This window comes from Anguilla anguilla, chromosome 2 (genome assembly GCF_013347855.1).
Source record: "Anguilla anguilla isolate fAngAng1 chromosome 2, fAngAng1.pri, whole genome shotgun sequence".
In the NCBI taxonomy this organism is placed as follows: Eukaryota; Metazoa; Chordata; class Actinopteri; order Anguilliformes; family Anguillidae; genus Anguilla; species Anguilla anguilla.
This window is the reverse complement of record NC_049202.1, coordinates 59,622,315-59,641,610: the sequence shown is the minus strand read 5'-3', so window position 1 is coordinate 59,641,610 and position 19,296 is coordinate 59,622,315. Positions and strand designations below refer to the sequence as shown.

The 19,296-nt window shown below is 51.6% G+C and overlaps 1 protein-coding gene across 6 annotated transcripts in view; it reads right to left on the bottom strand.

Moving 5' to 3' along the window:
• Positions 1-509: 509 nt before the first annotated feature.
• The window catches only part of LOC118219849 (CREB-binding protein-like), a 67,194-nt gene continuing 48,407 nt past the window's right edge, over positions 510-19,296 (bottom strand). For 4 of the 6 annotated variants that reach the window (XM_035403312.1, XM_035403317.1, XM_035403316.1 and 1 more), the window contains 18 exons: positions 17,353-17,649; positions 16,452-16,631; positions 15,730-15,901; positions 13,744-13,862; positions 13,034-13,273; positions 12,523-12,611; positions 11,072-11,152; positions 9,852-9,908; positions 8,828-8,905; positions 8,386-8,453; positions 7,746-7,896; positions 7,223-7,369; positions 6,553-6,666; positions 5,825-5,990; positions 5,483-5,650; positions 5,044-5,205; positions 4,113-4,394; positions 510-3,810 (listed from right to left, as the gene is read on the bottom strand). In XM_035403312.1, coding sequence (XP_035259203.1) covers positions 1,615-3,810; positions 4,113-4,394; positions 5,044-5,205; positions 5,483-5,650; positions 5,825-5,990; positions 6,553-6,666; positions 7,223-7,369; positions 7,746-7,896; positions 8,386-8,453; positions 8,828-8,905; positions 9,852-9,908; positions 11,072-11,152; positions 12,523-12,611; positions 13,034-13,273; positions 13,744-13,862; positions 15,730-15,901; positions 16,452-16,631; positions 17,353-17,649 — 4,767 coding nt within the window. In that variant the 3' untranslated portion in view covers positions 510-1,614. The remainder of the gene's footprint in view (positions 3,811-4,112; positions 4,395-5,043; positions 5,206-5,482; positions 5,651-5,824; positions 5,991-6,552; positions 6,667-7,222; positions 7,370-7,745; positions 7,897-8,385; positions 8,454-8,827; positions 8,906-9,851; positions 9,909-11,071; positions 11,153-12,522; positions 12,612-13,033; positions 13,274-13,743; positions 13,863-15,729; positions 15,902-16,451; positions 16,632-17,352; positions 17,650-19,296) is intronic. The other 2 variants (XM_035403313.1, XM_035403314.1) reach the window with 2 other exon arrangements.

Below are 19,296 nucleotides of genomic sequence, written 5' to 3'. Positions count from 1 at the left end.
ACAGAATTGCTGCTCATTCGAGGTTTTTTTTTTTTTTTTAATCACATCATTCTCTGTAAACTCTAGACCAGTGTGTGAAAATCTCAGTGAATCTCACTGCTTCTGAGATACTGGAACCGCTATGTTTGGCACCAACAATCACACCATGGTCAAAGTCGCTTAGAATCATGCATCTTGCCCAGTCGAATGTCGTGTTTGTTCGGTCGAACAAGAAATTCGACCTCTTCACCATGTCCCCACGCTTTATACACAGGCACACGATTCGCTGTTAGGAGGAGCCATTTGTGTTAACGCTAATTGTATAAATGGGTAATTTCTTTTTTTGCTCTGGATAAGAGGGACTGCTAGAGGCTCATAATGTACTATAATATTTAAGTAATAACAAACATATATTAAAGTGGTATATTACATTTTTTTAAAAACTTTTTCCAAGAGGAGCATGCTTAGTTAATTTTTTTCTGCATTTTTCTCCACCCTTCTTATTCACACACCAAGAAATGACACAGAGCTGTCTGCTGCACACAGTTTATTTAACAATATGGTATATAAGTAAGAAATGAGTTTTTTAACCAGTTTATACAATGATTTAATTCTTTTTTTTCCTTATATTTATAGTATTTTGTTTAATAACTTGCATGATTTACATTAGAGAAAAAGTTCACCCTCAATTCAAGTTTTGTGTAAGAGGAATGAGGACTTGGTGGCAGAAGGCCCGTTCTCTACTCCGTTCAGCAGTCAGCGATCGCCTGTTCTGCTCAGCTTAGGGGGGGTGCATTCTTCTCTTTTACACACACGACTCATTTCAGAGAATTCAAATGAGAAACAGAAGCAACGATTTTCTACACCTGCGAGACGTAAAAAAAATAAAAATAAAAATCTGGCTTCGGCCCAATGAGATGTCTCCTGCGAACACTCTGCCAACTCGGACGTCCTGTTATTCCTTACGAGTGTGAAATTACCTGCGCGTGATAGTCTAGTTCCTATCTATACATTTCCGTGGTCACAGACTTCGATCAGAAAAGGAACTGTTCCAGAGTGCATGTCCTTTGTGAAAACTGGTACAGAACAAACGCGTTTCCCAGGAATGAGGAGAGATGACAGAACACCTGGTGTGATTCCCAGACTAATTATTTTACAGTCTCTCAACACAAAAAAAAATAATGCTGTAAAGTTTGCAAAGGTACAAAATAAAAGTATGAATAATATAATGAAATAGTTTTGTAAATTTTCTTTAAAAAAAGGCATGAGTCCATACCAGATAGAAACCAAAAAATAAAATAACGAAAGCAGACCACATGTGGTCTGAACCAAAAAATATATTCTTTGAGTTCTTTTTTCTTTAAACAGCAATTCATTTTTTAAATCCCTCGACTGGTAGGAAGAAATAGCAGTCCCTTGGTTTAGGAAAACATTCCCCACGCATTGATTTATTGTTTTTTTCCCCCTCATTTTTAACTTTCCTTTAAACTTTTTACATTGTCAGTACAAAAAGTCTTTAGTGAAAACACGAAGAGGCCCAAAATAGTGGGAGGAGGAGGCTGTAAGTGTGGGTGTGTGTGTGTGTGTGTGTGTGTGTGTGTGTGTGTTATTGTGTGTGTGTTTTGTCTGTAAATGCTACAATCCTTCCACAAACTTCTCCAGTGTGTCCCCCGTGGTGTCCCCCACCATGCCCAAGTCAGCGGGCAGGCCGCTGCGCCCGGGCGTGGCCAGCTGCGGCAGCATGGCGCTCTGCTCCAGGGAGCCCGGCATGGGCGGGGCCAGGCCCGGCAGGGCGTGGGGCGAGCCGGAGTGGGGCGAGGGCTGGGGCTGTATGCGGGGGGAGGGGCTGGAATGTGGGGGCTGTTGCGAGGGCGGGCAGGGGGACTGCACGGGCGCTGGCGAGCGCACCAGCGGCTGGCCCGGCGGGAGGTGCGCCTGCGGGCTCATGGGGTTGGGCTGCGCCGGGGAGCCCATCTGCGGCTTCATGGCAGCCGCTGCCTGCTGCTGCTGCTGGAGCATGCGCTGGTGCAGCAGGTTCTGAGGAGATTCCAGGCCCATTTGCGCCATGGGCTGGAGCTGCTGCTGCTGTTGTTGCTGCTGCTGCTGTTGTTGTTGTTGCTGCTGCTGCTGCTGCTGCATGGCCAGCTGCTGTTGCATGCGGAGCTGCGAGTAGCTAGCCGCCTGCTGCTGCTGCTGCTGAGGGAACTGGCCATGGGCTTGCTGCATGGTTGCGGCCTGCTGCTGCTGCTGCTGCTGTTGCTGCCGGTGCAGGAGCTGCCGGCGGTACATCTCCTGGAACTGGGGGCTGGGGTTGTGCCCAGGGTTCATCAGCTGCCCCTGGGGCCCCATGGAGCCCATGCCCTGCGGCGGGGCCTGCTGCTGCTGCTGTTGCTGCTGCGGGGGGTTCAGGCCGGGCCTCTGTCCCACCCCCGCCCCCGCCTGCATGGGGGCCATGCCCTGCAGGCCCGGTTGCATGCCCTGTGGGCCCTGCTGCGGCGGCTGGCCCTGCGCCTGGCCCTGGCTGGCCTGGTACTTGGCTGTCCGCTGCTTGATAAAGGCGGCCATGAGCTGCGGGTTGGCCTTCAGGATGTTGAGCACCTGCTGCTGCTGCTGCGGCGAGCTGGGCGACTTGAGCGTGCGCAGCAGGTCCTGCAGTGCCGTGGGCGCAATGTTGCCCGGCGCCCCCCGCTGCGGCGTCTGCTGCGACGGGACCTGCATGCGCGCCTGCTGCTGCTGCTGCTGCTGCTGCGCTGACATCATGGGCCGCTGCATGGTCAGGGCCTGCTGCTGCTGCTGCTGCGGGGGGGTCATGGAGGGCTGCATGGGGGGGCCCTGCTGCGGCTGCTGGGCGGGGCCTGCCTGCATGGGCCCCTGAGGGCCGGCGGGCCACTGGCCGGGCTGCATGGCCTGCATAACCGCCGGGCCCCGGGGCCCCACGTGCATGCCAGGCTGCATGGGCCCCACCACGCGCTGCGGGTGGCCCATGGGGAGGCCGTTGACATTGACGCGGTAGCTCTGGTGCTGCTGCTGGGCCTGCGCCACCCGCTCGATGTGCTGCGCCATCTTGACGGCGGCCGGCGGCGGCGGATGCTGCTGCTGCTGGGGGGGCGGGGGAGGGGGCAGGGGGGACTGCTGCTGGTGGAGGGGCGAGGCCTGCGGCCCCGGTTTGCCCTGGGACGGCTGCGGGGGGGTGGCGGCAGTGGGGGGCTGGTTGGCGCGGGCGGCGTTGGGGAAGGCCGCGGGCATGACGCCGGTGTTGGGGGTCTGTGGCTGGCTGGGAGGGGGCTGCGGTGTCTGCGGCGTGTTGGGCTGCTGGTGGGAGGTGGGCGTGCCGGGCGCAGCCGGCGTGGGCGGGGACGGCAGGTTCTGGGGCATCCCCCGGCCCTGCATGGTGGCCATGCGGCGGCGCATCATCTGCGCCTGCTGCAGCCGGTGCTGCAGCTGCTGCTGCCGCAGCTTGTGCTTGATGTTGGGGCAGAAGGGCACGGGGCACTTGTTCTCCTGGCAGTGCTTGGCGTGGTAGCAGCAGAGCGCGATCAGCTGCTTGCAGACGGGGCAGCCGCCATTGGTCTTGCGCTTGCAGCCCTTGGTGTGCTGCACCACGCGCTTCATCTTCTGGCAGGAGGCCAGCGAGCAGTTGGCGTTGCGACACTGGCAGGCATGCACCAGCGACTGGATGCAGCGCTGGATGCTGAGCCGCCGGCTCTCTTGCGGGCTCTTGGACGCCTCGGCCCCCTGGCTGTTGCTGTCGTCGTCGATGCCCAGCCCCCACTTCACCATCTGGTGCACGTGGCCCTTGTTGTTGTAGCAGTTAATGCACAGGTCAAAGTCCTGCAGCGCAACACAGAGGGACAAATGGACACAACGCATTAGCCAAACGGTGGCCACAGCAGGCCAAACCACCTTCCCAAAATTTGCCCAGTCTCTGAACATTCCTGCAAGCAAACATTTCACATACAGCAAATATTTTCACAGGAAAGACAAGCCAACAGCTTGAAAACATCTTCCTGCACTGATTCTCCCTTAACCCAAATAATAGGGAAGCTGGGTGACTGTGGGTGTAGCGTGTGGCGGGCAGCGTGGTGATGTCATGTGGAGGCGGTGATGTCACGCGTGGGGGGGGCGGAGCTCACCTCGCAGACGGTGCAGTGCCAGCGCGTCTCCACGTGGTGCTTGCACTCGTTGCAGGTGTAGACGAAGCGGTCCTGGCCCTGGTTGTGCAGCTCCACCAGCATGCACATGGAGCTCCACTTGCACCTGCGCAGGGAGGAGAACTCCCAGTGCTTGTCCCGCGCCAGCGTCAGGAAGGCGTCCCGCCCATCCATCAGGTCGCACGTCAGCATGGGGTCCGGGTCCATGATGGGCGGCAGCGTGTTCACCATGGGCCCCGAGTGCAGGTGGATCACAAAGAACACCTGGAGCAGGGGCCGGAGGGTCAATTTCCACCACAACCAGGGGCCTGCCTCAAATATGCTGCATACTCTAACAAATAAGGCTCTAGTAGCGCAATGCAATCTGTGACATTCAATTGCAATCATTGGTAGATAACCTTAATGTCTACACAGATTATGGTTGTTGAGGTCTGATAGTTGAAATCTACATTTTTAGAAGCAGCTCTGGTTTCAAGTGAAAACCAACACAGTGCGATTTGGTTTCGTTACATGGAAAATATTTTGCCTGAAGGTGGAGATTACAACTGGCTGGATTTAACTATTATTTGTCTACAAATATCTCTCAAAATCTACAGCTTCTTTCAGAATTTGAAGAAGTGAACGCTCCAATAACGTGTGGTCTTACACCTTAAAGGGTTAACGGGGGCCACACGTGCGTCAGCCTCTGCTCTGCTCTGCATATCCGGCACTCATTTTCCCACCTGCTTCCACTTCATCCGTTCATCCCCAGTACATGCAGAGCACGTGCTCACACAGCCAGTGCTTCTGCACAGTCCACATTCACACACATGGGCTTCTACTGAGCCTCTTCAGTGCAGAACGGGATCTGGACCCCAGACCCCTGGGCTACATTCAGGGCTCAGTAACGGGGCGCGGGGCCGTAGAGACGCACCTCCTTATGCTTCTCCATGGTGGCGTAGAGCTTCTGGGAGAGGTCGTTGGCCACGTTGGGCATCCCCGGCTTCTTCTTGTTGGCTCGGCTCAAGCTGCTCTTATTCTTGTTGGTTTTCTTGTTGTTCTTTTTCTTGGCATTTTTGCTGTCACCTGGTGTCCCCTTAGAAAAAAAAAAAGAAAAAGAAAAACACATCCTATTAATCCTGCCTGTTCAAAACGAATGCTTTGGTACGAGAGCCACACACCCCCATTTCCTGTCTCTTCCAGCGGTTTTATTGGTGTAACAGTCCTGCCCCTCTACTTCCTGTCTGTCTCAGCTGTTTTATTGGTGTAACAGTCCTGCCTCTCTACTTCCTGTCTGTCTCAGCTGTTTAATTGGTGTAACTTGAGTCCCGCCCCTCTACTTCCTGTCTGTGCCAGAGCCACACCTCCCTTACTTCTGGGGTGTCACAGGATGCTGTGTTCTCCTCCTTCTTTCTCTCCTCCTCCTCCTGCTCCAGCTCCTTGATGCTCTCCTCCAGGACGTTGGGCCAGAAGTCTCCCTCAAAGTAGGGCAGCTCGTTAGCACTGGTTAGCCTGTCCTCCGTCGCCTGCTTGAAGATGTCCTGTCACAACACACACCCAGAGACGTCAGTTAACCGCCAAGGTGTGACGGGGAAGGATTCAGACACACACACACACACACACACACACATTCTCTCTCTCTCACACACTCACACACACACACATACACTCTCTCTCATGCACGCACATACACACACACACACACACACACACACCTTGTAGTCGTGCAGGATCCTCTCAGCGAAGGCCTTATCCAGCATCTTCCTGTACCACTCCTGCAGCCGCTTTGGTTTGGGGATCTTCTGGTCAGCCGGGTGACAGTGGAAGATGTAGTCGTCCCCCTCACTGGGGGGGCAGGCCCAAATGTGCCCTGTTACATACCTGTGTCCCGAAGAGAGAGAGAGGGAGGGAGACAAAGAGAGGGAGGGAGAGTGTGAGAGAGAGAATGTGAGAGAGGGGGAGGGAGAGTGTGAGAGAGTGTGAGAGAGTAAGAGAGAGGGGGGAGGGAGAGGTGGAGAGAGAGAGAGAGAGAGAGATGTCACCAACCGCCATTATCAAACAAGTCAGCTAAAGGGTCATTCAGACTGTCAGCTTCAATGACAGCACTGAAGAAAAGTGGATTTCAGTAACAGGTGTTATGCTGTCAATATAAAATATGATCCAACTGCAGGTGTTCTGCCATGAGCTGTGCAGTGTGCCCCCAAACTGAAGAGGTTAATGTGCTTCTGCTTCCATGCAGACAGGATGGAATCAATGAAAACACTGATTCTCTGTGCTTTATTTCTTGCGTGACAGTTCATTTACACGAACTGCTAATAAAATTAACCTTAAAAAGCGCACTATAATCAAAACATACCATTGGCAGGGTTTAGTGTAAATGAGCCTACAGGGTGTTCACGGGCCAGCGCTGCAGAATCGGACCCGCTGGCACAGGCTAACCTACCCGAGCGTCTTGACGTATTCCAGGTAGCCGATGAGGATTTCGTGATAGACTGCGGTCCGCAGCAAGCGAGGTCTGAAGAAGTGAATACTGTCGAGGTATGATATGTACACCCGTCTGCGGAGGAGAGAGGAGAGAGAGAGCTCAGCCCCGGCCACAAGCATCCAGCATGATCACGTGCTTAAGGCTCAGGCTGTCATTACACTCTCCAGAAAAGGATAGGAAGGTACCAGGTTAAGAGCAGGTGTGTTACCTGGTGTTGGGTAAAGGGCAGGTGTGTTACCTGGTGTTGGGTAAAGGGCCGGTGTGTTACCTGGTGTTGGGTAAAGGGCAGGTGTGTTAACTGGTGTTGGGTAAAGGGCCGGTGTGTTACCTGGTGTTGAGTAAAGGGCAGGTGTGTTACCTGGTGTTGGGGAAAGGGCAGGTGTGTTACCTGGTGTTGGGGAAAGGGCAGGTGTGTTACCTGGTGTTGGGGAAAGGGCAGGTGTGTTACCTGGTGTTGGGTAAAGGGCAGGTGTGTTACCTGGTGTTGGGGAAAGGGCAGGTGTGTTACCTGGTGTTGGGGAAATGGCAGGTGTGTTACCTGGTGTTGGAGAAAGGGCAGGTGTGTTACCTGGTGTTGGGGAAAGGGCAGGTGTGTTACCTGGTGTTGGGGAAAGGGCAGGTGTGTTACCTGGTGTTGGGGAAAGGGCACTCGGAGCCGTACTCCTGCACGTGCATGCCGAAGAAGCAGACGTCCACGCCGTCGATCTCCTCGAAAGCGAAAAGTGCTTTGGTTCTGTATGGGAAGCTTTCAGGCATCTCGCCCGTGTCCACAAACCTGCCGCCAATCACAGTGAGGGAGGGAAGGAGAGAGAGAAACTCTAAAAGGTCACGCCTCTCTCACAGTGAATGCAATACTACTCACCCCTCGGCTCATACTACCCAATAAAAAAAAGATGTAAAGCGCTACAGGTGTACAGGGCTATTAGAGTGATGTACAGGTGTGTGTGAGTGATGGTCAGGTACGTGTGAGTGATGGTCAGGTGTGTGTGAGTGATATACAGGTGTGTGTGCGTGATGGTCAGGTGTGTGTGAGTGATGGTCAGGTGTGTGTGAGTGATGTACAGGTGTGTGTGAGTGAAGGTCAGGTGTGCGTGAGTGATGTACAAGTGTGTGTGAGTGATGGTCAGGTGTGTGTGTCAGAGGGTGGTTACCTGGATTTCATGCCAGGTTTGACCTCCACCGTCTTGTCAGAGCTGGCCACCACTCGCACAAACACCTCCCCGGCCTCCGGGTGGTTCTGCCTCTTCAAGTACTTATTCACCCGATCCTCAATGTACATACCCAGCCTGGTAGGCTGAAGCCCTGTGACACATACACACATGCTCACGTAAGCACGTGCACACACACGCCGCTGTGGGAGAACTGAACTAGCGCCAGGAGCCAGGCAGTGCGTCTGCAGCTACAGGTACAGGGTACAGCTACAGTTATAGGTACAGGGTACAGTCTCTCACCAGCACAGACACCATTACCACTGCCCTTTCCTCACCATTCCAGTGCACCAAACCCGCTCAAACCTGCTTAAACCCGCTCAAACCTGCTTAAACCCGCCCAAACCCAATCAAACGCGCTCAAACCTGCTTAAACCCGCCCAAACCCACTCAAACCCGCTTAAACCTGCTCAAACCCGCCCAAACCCGATCAAACCCGCCCAAACCCGATCAAACCCGCCCAAACCCGCTCAAACCCGATCAAACCCGCCCAAACCCGCTCAAACCCGCTTAAACCTGCTCAAACCTGCTCAAACTCGCCCAAACCCACTCAAACCTGCTCACAGCCGGGTCCCACACTTACTTTTAGCGGAAAACTTGTTGTCCTTCCGCGTCTTCCCGCTTTTCTTCAAGCAGTTATCGCAAATGAATCTGTCAGAGGGGATGAATTACATTTTTATTTTTATTTAATTTTTACAACACCATGGCCAGTCATGCCCTTGCTGTTAAAGAGACTGGTCCTAATGAAACTCAGTGCTGCTCAAGTTCCCTGTTGCGGTGCCCTGCAAGTAAAGCTTCATCAACTGAAATTCCCACCCAGAGGTCTTCAGGATATTCTGTTGTCCTTGTTTTATAAAGTATAGCCCACTGCTGCTCAACTCGATTTTTAATTATCTTCATTTCAATTACTTAATATACTTCTTAATCTAGTAGCACGAGTAGCTGATCTACTTGTGCGGTGGAAAGGCTGAACTAGGCAGATGGGCAGGGCTTTCTTTACCAGCCAATAGCAGTGCAGGGCTTACCCGGACGGCCAGATGACGTCATAGTGGAGCACGCATATCTGATGCATTTTGCGTCCGCAGTCTTTACATTCAACAAACCTGCAGGGGAGAGGGAGACAGCGTGTTAAAATAACTCTGACTTTGTGTTTAAATAAGCCTGACTCTGTGTTTAAATAACTCTGACTTTAAACTAAGTCAGCACTAAGAGTTTCTACCTCCGTTTAAAGTTAGAGTTTCAAACGCCATGAGCCCTGTCAAGCTCCTGCCCTCTGTAATCTGGCGAAAAGAGTCTCAGGCTGATCACAGACGGGGGTCATGACCAACCTGAAACGCAGTTTGGCCAGTTCCGCAGTCGGCCAGAACCCGCCAAAGCGCGTTTGTGAAGAGAAAGAACAGCTCATACATTTGTGTCCATGTTAATGCTGACCGAATCCAGGCCGTATGTGCAGATTATTCAAGGAGGTTAATCTTGTTCAGTAAAACTGCCCAGATTACACACGGCTATACAGACCTACAGAAGTGCTGGAGTCTCCCTCTGATGTAGCTTTCCTCTGGCTCAGAAAGGCAGAGTAAGCTCGGGTAATGAGTGAAAAAATAAGAGCCAACCCTTCTCTCTCTGTGGCGTTAGACTTGCAGGGAGTTAGCCTTGTATCTCTACTCCATGCATTTACAGTCCAGCAGTAGCTCAATGGTGAACGCAGCCACCGCAGATTCACTTTGTCTGAAAGTGTGCGCTCAAAGCCTGAGGTGTGCAAACTGTGTTGCAGCACGAACACAAACAGCACGCCCGGTTAGTGCGTGGCAGCACGTTCACTTCCACAGTCAGACGTGTGCTCTTCACCGAGCGGGGAACTGTGCTGCTGTGACCCTACAAAAGGGTCAGCAGGGGGTGCTGTTTAACACACAGCAGGGGGATCTGATTGCACCTGGTAGAGCTGGAGAGGGGGGTAATGCAACCACACAGGGGGAAATGTGGGGGGTCAGAGAGTGGGGGGGGGGCGTAACATCGCCATGGCGATCTCTGAGAGGAGCGGCGCAAACTTACGGCTCGGGGTCCAGCATGTCGTTCTTCTTCCGCTCAAACTGGTCCTTAGAGATCATACTGGAGAGAGAGAGAGAGAGAGAGAGAGAGGGTGAGGGGGAGAAAGGTAGAAAGAGAGAGAGAGTGAGAGAGAGGAAGAGACAGAGAGAGAGGGTATGAGGAACCTCAAAAGGCAGCAAATTTGGGACGGACTTTGACGGCAGGATGACGTCACAGAGTTTTCGTGCTCGCTCGAGATCAGTGTTTACGGTTACAGCTGACGTCTTTAACTTTCCAACTGACAGGCTCTACGCAAATGAATGCGGATTCTGTCGTTGCAGCCATAATTGTTCTGATTCTCTATTTAAGGGAATACAGAATTTGTTTTATGTTCAGCTAACTACATAACTAGCCACTGGTTCTGATACTTTTTTTGGTTTTAACCGGATTATCATGACTTCAGTTGTTCGCTGTATGTTCTAAGCCAAGTTGACGCTAGCTACATTGTTCCGTTAGGAAGTAATGTGATTACAAGCAAGTTAGCTAGCCAGTTCCGTTTCACTGACCAAGGTTTAAAAACATTAAATACATTATCCCAGTGTATTAAATAATTAAAATTCACTTTTATATGTGATTAAAACACTGCATATTCACATTTCCACCGCCTTGCTTGCTGGGGCCACCATTATTTTAACGGAAGTGGGAAGTCTGAGGAAATGGCACAGACCTATGGGATAGCCTTCCAGTTGAAGGATGCATCAGACACTGCCTTAAAATTTAACCCAAATGAGGCACCTTAAAAGGACCCATTTTGGATGACTTCGGTTTGGGACATGCCTACGAAGGACAAGTGTGAAAATTGGTGAAAATGCTGCCTTCTAAGGCAGCTGACTTTGTATTGGGACACAGCCACAGTCTTAGAACCAGAGACACAGTCTTAGAACCAGAGGCAGTCTTCAGCACGACTGAGCACCCGACTGCTTTTCAAAGCATTGCCTCCGCTCTCAAAACAAAACGGAAATGCGCAGAGACACTTTTCAGAAAGAGTGCTGGACTTCTGTCAGAAAAGACACGTTGATGGCCAGCCAGTAATTGTTCCCATACGGCCACGTTAAGAATTCATTTTTTATTTTATTTTTCTATAATTTTTCTTTTTTTACAGGCGGCAACAAGTCTGTCGGCATGAATTTGAGCGCAGGGAGTGTGAAACGGCGAGGGAAGGCCGAGGGGGCGGAGCCACTCACGTCTGTGGCTGGGCAGGGTCGTCTCCCAGGGTTACCCTGTCGCCCTGGATCTCGTTGAAGCACTTTTCGCAGAAGTGATACCTGCAGGGAACCAGAGCGAGGAGGATAAACGCGTGACCGCCAAATGACATGTGCACAAACACACACACAGACACACACTCACACATTCATACACATACACGTACCCACATAAACACAAACACACACACACACCCACTCACACATTCATACACATACACGTACCCCCACAAACACACACATACACCCACTCACACATACATACACATACACGTACCCCCACAAACACACACATACATACACATACACGTACCCACACAAACACAAACACACACACATACACCCACTTACACATACGTACACATACACGTACCCACACAAACACACACACACACACAAACACACACACACAGACACACACTCACACATACGTACACATACACGTACCCACACAAACACAAGCACACACACATACACCCACTCACACATACGTACACACACATGTACCCACACAAACACAAGCACACACACACGCACCCACTCACACATACGTACACACACACACACACACAAAAATACACCCACTCACACATACACGTACCCACATAAACACAAACACACATGCAAAAATACACACACATACACCCACTCACACATACGTACACATACACATACCCACACAAACACACACACATATACGTGCACACGCACACAACCACGGACAAACACGTACACACACACATACATACAACCACTCACACGTACATACACACACACATACCCACACAAACACAAATGCATGTGCATGCGCAAGCACGGACACACACGTACACACACACACACACACACACACACACATGCAAGCACAGACAAATGCACACACACACACACACACAAACGCAAACACACAGCTCTGCATGCTAAACTTGATGGAAAAGCAGCTTGTTTTGTCTGGAATTCCGTGCAACATTTACATATCAGCGTTTTTTTAAGCAGCAACTGAAGAACAGATGTACATTAAAAATGTGTACATAATAAAAAAAATCCCTACTATTCCGAGCTCTCCAGTAAAAAAAAAACTACACTGCATTACATATCAGATAACGTAACCATTTTTTTTTCTTCAATGGAATGTCAAGTCAACTGCAGTACCAAGATCTGAACAGCAGGAGGAGCAAGGGAGCACATTCTGCAGAAAAATACTAGACCCTGGCCATAAGCGCACCGCTAACCGCGTGGTGCGACACTTCCCACCATCTCCCTTGCACACAAACAGCACACAGGTGGCTCCCACTCACTCCGCAACTGAGAGCTGCTTTCACTCTTCTGAAACAAGGCTGACAGGCTGAGAAGTGATAGTCAGCCTGCACACACGCACGCATACACGCACACGTACGCACACACACACACGCACACCATTGCCATTGGTTCACCTGTTCTGGTAGCTGTAGTAGGTTCCGTCTCGAGGGATTGTGCACAGTTGCTTCCCGTAGCAGCACAGAGTTTGTGGAGAGAACTCGTACTGTGGAGAGCAAGAGGAGGAGAGGACAGAGAGAGACAGAGGGACAGAGAGAGAGAGGGGGGTCATTGAAGACGTCTGTGGTGGCTAAGGGTTCAAATCCAGGCCGTGACATCATCACTGTGACTGTACACAAACCTTCACACACCGTCACTCTCTCTCTACTGCGCACAGCACACCTCCATACTCCCTCACTCTCTCTCTCCCGCACACAGGACCTGTACACACACCTCCATACTACCTCACTCTCTCTCTCCTGCACACAGGATCTGTACACACACCTCCATACTACCTCACTCTCTCTCTCCCGCACACAGGACCTGTACACACACCTCCATACTCCCTCACTCTCTCTCTCCCGCACACAGGACCTGTACACGCCTCCATACTGCCTCTCTCTCTCTCTCCCGCGCACCGACACTCACCTTCCTGCCGCAGCAGTAGCCCAGGCCCTGCATGACGGGGTCGATCTCCTGCTCGAACACCTCGGCCAGCTTGGAGCAGTACTTGTAGACGCGGGAGGTCTTGCGGTTGTACAGCCAGGCGTTGTTGAACATGAGCCAGACGTCGTCCACGTACTGCCAGGGCTCCTGGTACTGGCCCGTGTCCAGCTTGCGCTTGATGGTGGACAGGTCCATGGGGTTCTTCACTATGTCAAAGTAGTCCTGCGAACAGATGGACAATTGGCTATCACCCCTGAGTTTCAACAGGCCATCACCCCTGAGTTTCAACAAGCCATCAGGTACTCAGCTGACTTCATTTAATAACGTTGCTGAGCCTAGACCTGACCAATTGAAGCAACCTCAGATCATAACACTGCCTAAAGAGGCTTGTACAGTGGGCACTTTTTTTTGGCCAGGCAGGGTACATAAGCATATGCCTGTCAATCACTCAGCTGAGACAACTACATAGGTGAAAGTGCAGTTTTGATTTAGGCCATGCAGATCATTGCATGCAGAATATGGGGTACTCCTGAGACAGGGGTATGGGGTACTCCTGAGACGGGGGTATGGGGTACTCCTGAGACGGGGGCATGGGGTACTCCTGAGACGGGGGTATGGGGTACTCCTGAGACGGGGGTATGGGGTACTCCTGAGACGGGGGGTATGGGGTACTCCTGCATAGAGGCACTCACCGGGATTCCCAGCAGGGTGGGGTCCACAGGCTGGCGGAAGGGCAGGGACTCGGGGTCCTGGCGGTACAGCGACTCCAGTGTGGGCATCAGGGCCTGCCGCAGCTCCTCGGGCTTAAAGACTGGAGAGAGACGGGGTACAGCATCACGCACCCCCAAATTCAACCCCCACAGAGACGGGGTACAGCGTCACGCACCCCCAAATTCAACCCCCACAGAGACGGGGTATAGCGTCACGCACCCCCAAATTCAACCCCCACAGAGACGGGGTACAGCATCACGCACCCCCAAATTCAACCCCCACAGAGACGGGGTACAGCGTCACGCACCCCCAAATTCAACCCCCACAGAGACGGGGTACAGCATCACGCACCCCCAAATTCAACCCCCACAGAGACGGGGTACAGCATCACGCACCCCCAAATTCAACCCCCACATCTCCCACAGTGAGTAAAGTCAGTGCTCAAAGTTTGAAGGGCACAAGAACAAGCCCGTGGCTACGCTGCGGTTTAATCGCTAACACTTAATTAGCATTACAATTAAAGCCGTGCATCTAATGCAATTTCAATCCACTTCAATCTCACAGGAGTAGGCTGAAACTAGCCAACCCTACCCTCGAGCACAGATACACTGGATCAAGGAGAAAGCCCTTAATTAGTATCACTCACTGTAACTCTCAGAACGGACACTTCAGCCCTGCTTTTTCTCCTCATTTGGGCGGTGGTAAACGGCCCATGCGAGCACTGCAGCGCCCCCTGCAGCCCAGAGGCCGCAGACCGGCATGCACTCCGCTCTGTAGCCTCCAGCATTGTCTGCGAGTCACTGCGCCGCAGGAGCGCACTTTCTGCGCAGCTGCGGCAGACAGACGCCAGGGTTTTCCCTAGGTTTTCAGAGGGCTTAGGCACTCTCAGCTATATTTTGGAACAACAGTGTTTTTTTTTTTTAATATATGAAAAACACTTTGACCAGCGGTTTTCATCAGAAAAAGACGTTACGTGTGAACACAGCCTAACTTTATTTAGCTACCAAGCCACGTTAGATACTAACGTTAGCTCAATCGAGGTATCTTTACGTAACGTCAACCTACTAGCTTCGCTGGCTAACGTTGTCATAAAATTTCTCCCGACCGTGAAAACTGGATTACTTGTTTACATTTTGGACAGATGTGGCTCGTGGGTAAATCTATCGCTGTTTCCGTCGCAGCACTTTCGACACAAGCAATTCGGAAGCGCTATCCTAAAATTTCTTTTTACCCTGAAGAGTGCCTGACCCGGCCGCAACCGTAGTAATGTGTTAACACGGCGGCACAATTATATCGAGAAGTACCATCTTGGGGGAAAAAAACGCTATATTCTGTAAATGCATTTAACCTACCATGCATAAAAACATAAAAACGCTTGTCAGTCACCCACCTCTCTTTATAATGCCATCATAGCGCAGAGAGTTTAAAACCATAAAGCAACCTCTCTGTTTTTTTTCGTTTTTTGTCAGCGCATCACCGGTATTTTTACATTCATTCTGATATGTTGCCTGAATGCCTTTTTACGTTCATTCGGCTTAAGGCGCTCCGCAGATTCACTTAGGCGCTGCGCCGAAGCCTTTCTATGGTAGGGAAAACCCCGGATGCTACAGTATGAGACACGCTGCTAGCTGAACACCGCACGGTGGACTCCCGAGGGAAACAGAACTGCACTGAGGACTAGCGCTAACCTTGCTTAAACTGCTGCTAACTCTACAGTCTCAACCATAGGCCCCACCTGGGAAGCTGTGGAACTGCTCTATATCAACCCGTTCAAGAGGAGGCTTTGTCTGGATTGTTTTTTCAGAATTTTAGTCAGTGTTCTGGAACTCCACTGCTTTCAGTCTCCAGTGACGACTGTGACATCAGCATTAGAATGTCCAGTGATGAAGAGTCTAATCACGTGTGTGTGATCTCAGGCCTTAAACGTTTAAGAGAGGGGCTGAGAGGCGGGTTTTCAGGGTTCTCACTCTTCCGTCGCTGCTGGGTGGGGGACGTGGACGGGGCCGTGCCGTTGGCACCGCCTTCCTCCTCCTCCTTTGGCTCCACCTTCACGTCGGGTTTCTTCTCCTCCACCTCCATGCCCTCCTGCTTGGGCTCCTCCTTGAGCTTCCCCGACAGAGCGCCTCCGTCCTCGTCCACCTGGCAGAGGAAGAGCAGCAGCGTGAGCACACTGTTCCCTCACCTTTGACCTCCACCTTCACTTACCAGACCACACCCCACAGAGGGAGAGGCTCCGCCCACTTATACACACAGTGTCTCAGAACCATCTGCAGCTCCACATATAATCATAATTATAACCAGGGATCTTAAACCACAGGAGAGCTGCAGGTTTAACTCCAGTCCTGAAGGGCCGCAATATCTGCAGGTTGAACTCCAGTCCCAGAGGGCCGCAGTGTCTGGAAGATTAACTCCAGTCCTCCAGGGCTAGAGTTTGAGATCCCTGCTCATAACTATCACATTCACAGCTATGATAACCACCATATGACTCGCAAACATGGCAACAATTAACAGCACTTCAGAACATTTCGATTTGCTTTGGGTGTAACTCTCCACACAGCGGTCTCCATCTTAGTCCCAGCTGTTTTTTTCCCCAGAGCAGTAAGCCCAGGCTGGGCCCTAATGAAGATGGTGCAAGCCCCGTCCCACCCCGCCCCACCTGGCCCCGCCCCTTCCAGCAGGACAGACACACCTCTCTCTTGGCCTCCATCTTGGCTCCGCCGGGCTCAAAGCCCTGCTCTGGATCCCGGGCCTCGGCTTTGGGCTCGGAGGCTGGCAACTCGTGCAGGGCATGCTGGGAGTGGGCGTCGGCGCTGGCGACGGAGGCCGGCGTGGGGACGCGGGTGTCCACGCTGGCCGCTGTCTGGGAGAGCTGAGACAGACCCGAGAGAGAGAGAGAGAGAGAGAGAGAGGAGGCCTTCCTTAATGCCCAAACCAGCCGTAGCACTGCTCCCACCCCACTGCAGCCGCTCAGCAAGAGAGCGGAGCAGAGCACTCATACCTGGGCTCACCAGGGGGAAAGTGACTGGGCCACACTGCTTAATAATCACACTAATGTTTAGAGGCTACGCTTTTGTAACATATCCGCCACTTACATTGTTTTGGAGAAAATGAAAAGTTTGAGTGTTTCGTTTATTGTGGCCGGGGATTGATAAAGCTGAGCAGGCCCAGTGGAGCCCTTTCCCAAATCCCCCCATTCCAGCCCCACACCCACAAGAAGCTGCAATTTTGGACAATTTAACACTGAATAGCTAACGTCCTGTGCACAGTCAACAGAAGTACATTTACAACCCTTTTCTGGTGCAGGAGTTTAAGTTTATACTTACCGATTAGGTCCATGATGAACTCATTAACAATATCCGCAAACACACACACACACACACACCCATGCATGCATACAGATACACAGGAACAAAAACTAATCAACTAACACATCCAAATGCAGTTTCCAACTTGAAAACTGGCATATTTATATGATCACAATATGTATGTCCACTCCTGAAGGCTTGACAGCATAAAGCATGTCACACACATGAAGTATAATAGTTGTAATTGACGCTGATGTCACATGGGCGGGGGAGGCGGAGCCTCACCGGAGTGGAGGGCGGCTGAGTCTGCGCGGGCGGGTCCAGTTGGGGCGTGCGGGGCTGGGTGGGGGCGGAGCTGGGCGGGGTGCCCTGTGTGGGGGTGGAGCCGGGGAGGATGCCGGGCGTGGGGGCCGGGGTGGGGGTGGAGGCCCGGCTGGAGGGCTGGATCTGCTGCAGGTTGGCGGTTGCTGCGGTGGCGGAGGCGGCGGGCGGGGGCGTGGCGCGGGGTGGGGCGCAGGGCAGCTGGGAGCCCATAGAGCTCAGGGCGCTGATGGGCAGGGAGGCATTCTGCTGCTGCTGCTGGAGGAGGAGGAGGAGGGGGAGGAAGAGGAGGACACAGGGAGCAGAGGCACAGCAGCTCCGTAAACAGCACCTCCTTTTTACACATTTCACCATTTTTCAACAGTCATCTCTAAGCATATGTGCAGAGCACATCTGTGCTGCTGTTAGGCCAGAGAAACAGTGGAAGTGTCCCTGAGAAGCAGAACCCATGCCAGGGAGCAGGGAACCCAAACACACTGAGACATGTTCCGCACACGTTCTGTGTGTGTGTCTTCGTGATTGTGCGCGTGTTTGTATGTGATTGTGTGTGTATGTGACTGTGGGTATGTGTATGTATGTGACTGTGTGTGTATGTGACTGTGTGTGCGTGTGTGTATGTGTATGTGACTGTATGTGCGTATGTGTATGTGATTGTGTGTGTGTGTGTGCATGTGATTGTGTGTGGGTGTGTGTGTGTGTGTATGTGATTGTATGTGTGATTGTATGTGTGGGTGTGTGTGTGTATGTGATTGTATGTGTGGGTGTGTGTGTGTGTGTGTGGGTGTGTGTGTGTGTGTGTGTGTGGGTGTGTGTGTGTGGGTGTGTGTGTGTGTATGTGATTGTATGTGTGGGTGTGTGTGTGTGTGTGTGGGTGTGTGTGTGTGTATGTGATTGTATGTGTGGGTGTGTGTGTGTGTGTGTGGGTGTGTGTGTGTGTATGTGATTGTATGTGTGGGTGTGTGTGTGTGTGTGTGTGTGTATGTGTATGTGATTGTATGTGTGTGTGTATGTGTATGTGATTGTGTGTGTGTGTGTGTGTATGTGATTGTATGTGTGGGTGTGTGTGTGTATGTGTATGTGATTGTATGTGTGTATGTGATTGTGTGTGTGGGTGTGTGTGTGTATGTGTGGGTGTGTGTGTGTGTGTATGTGTGGGTGTGTGTGTGTGTGTATGTGTGGGTGTGGGTGTGTGTGTGTGGGTGTGTGGGTGTGTGTATGTGTGGGTGTGTGTGTGTGTGTATAGCCGCGTTTCCACCAAAATTACCCGGAACTTTCAGTCCCAGGAACTACTTTACCAGGAACTAAAAGGTTCCTTCAGCCAATGGTTGTCTGCGTTTCCACCGGGGTCTAAAGTACCGCGAAGATTAGGCAAATTAGCCCACTGACTGTGTCGTCGGTCCATCTGTCATATGATTTCTTCTGTAACCCCATACTACCACCGAAGTAGCCTACATTATTTTCTAATAACCGGGACAGCCCGGAGGGGTTTATTCCACTTATATACAACGGGTTACCAACAATGACTATATATGGTTACTTTTGTATTCATTGATTTTCATATATCCTCTCAAACACATTCATTAACAGCAGAAAACATGCACACATTGTAAACAATTTGCTGTTTTATTACTTTCTCGTCGTCAATTCCATATAGGCTAATCGCAAAATGACAAGAATAGAACGAAAACTCGGACTTGCGTGAAAATGTAAATTAGTAGTGGTACAGCCACCGTTTGCTTTCCTTCGAAGTTACTGCTAGCCGAGCAGCGAAGTGTGCCCTCCAGATGCGAACCATGCACCATAAATGAGTCCATAGTCTTTCTGGTCTTTTCGTGGAATTGAAAAATGGCAGTAAAATTGAGTAAAATTACGGCAGTCTGAAAAAGCTAAAGGGAAGATTACTAGAAT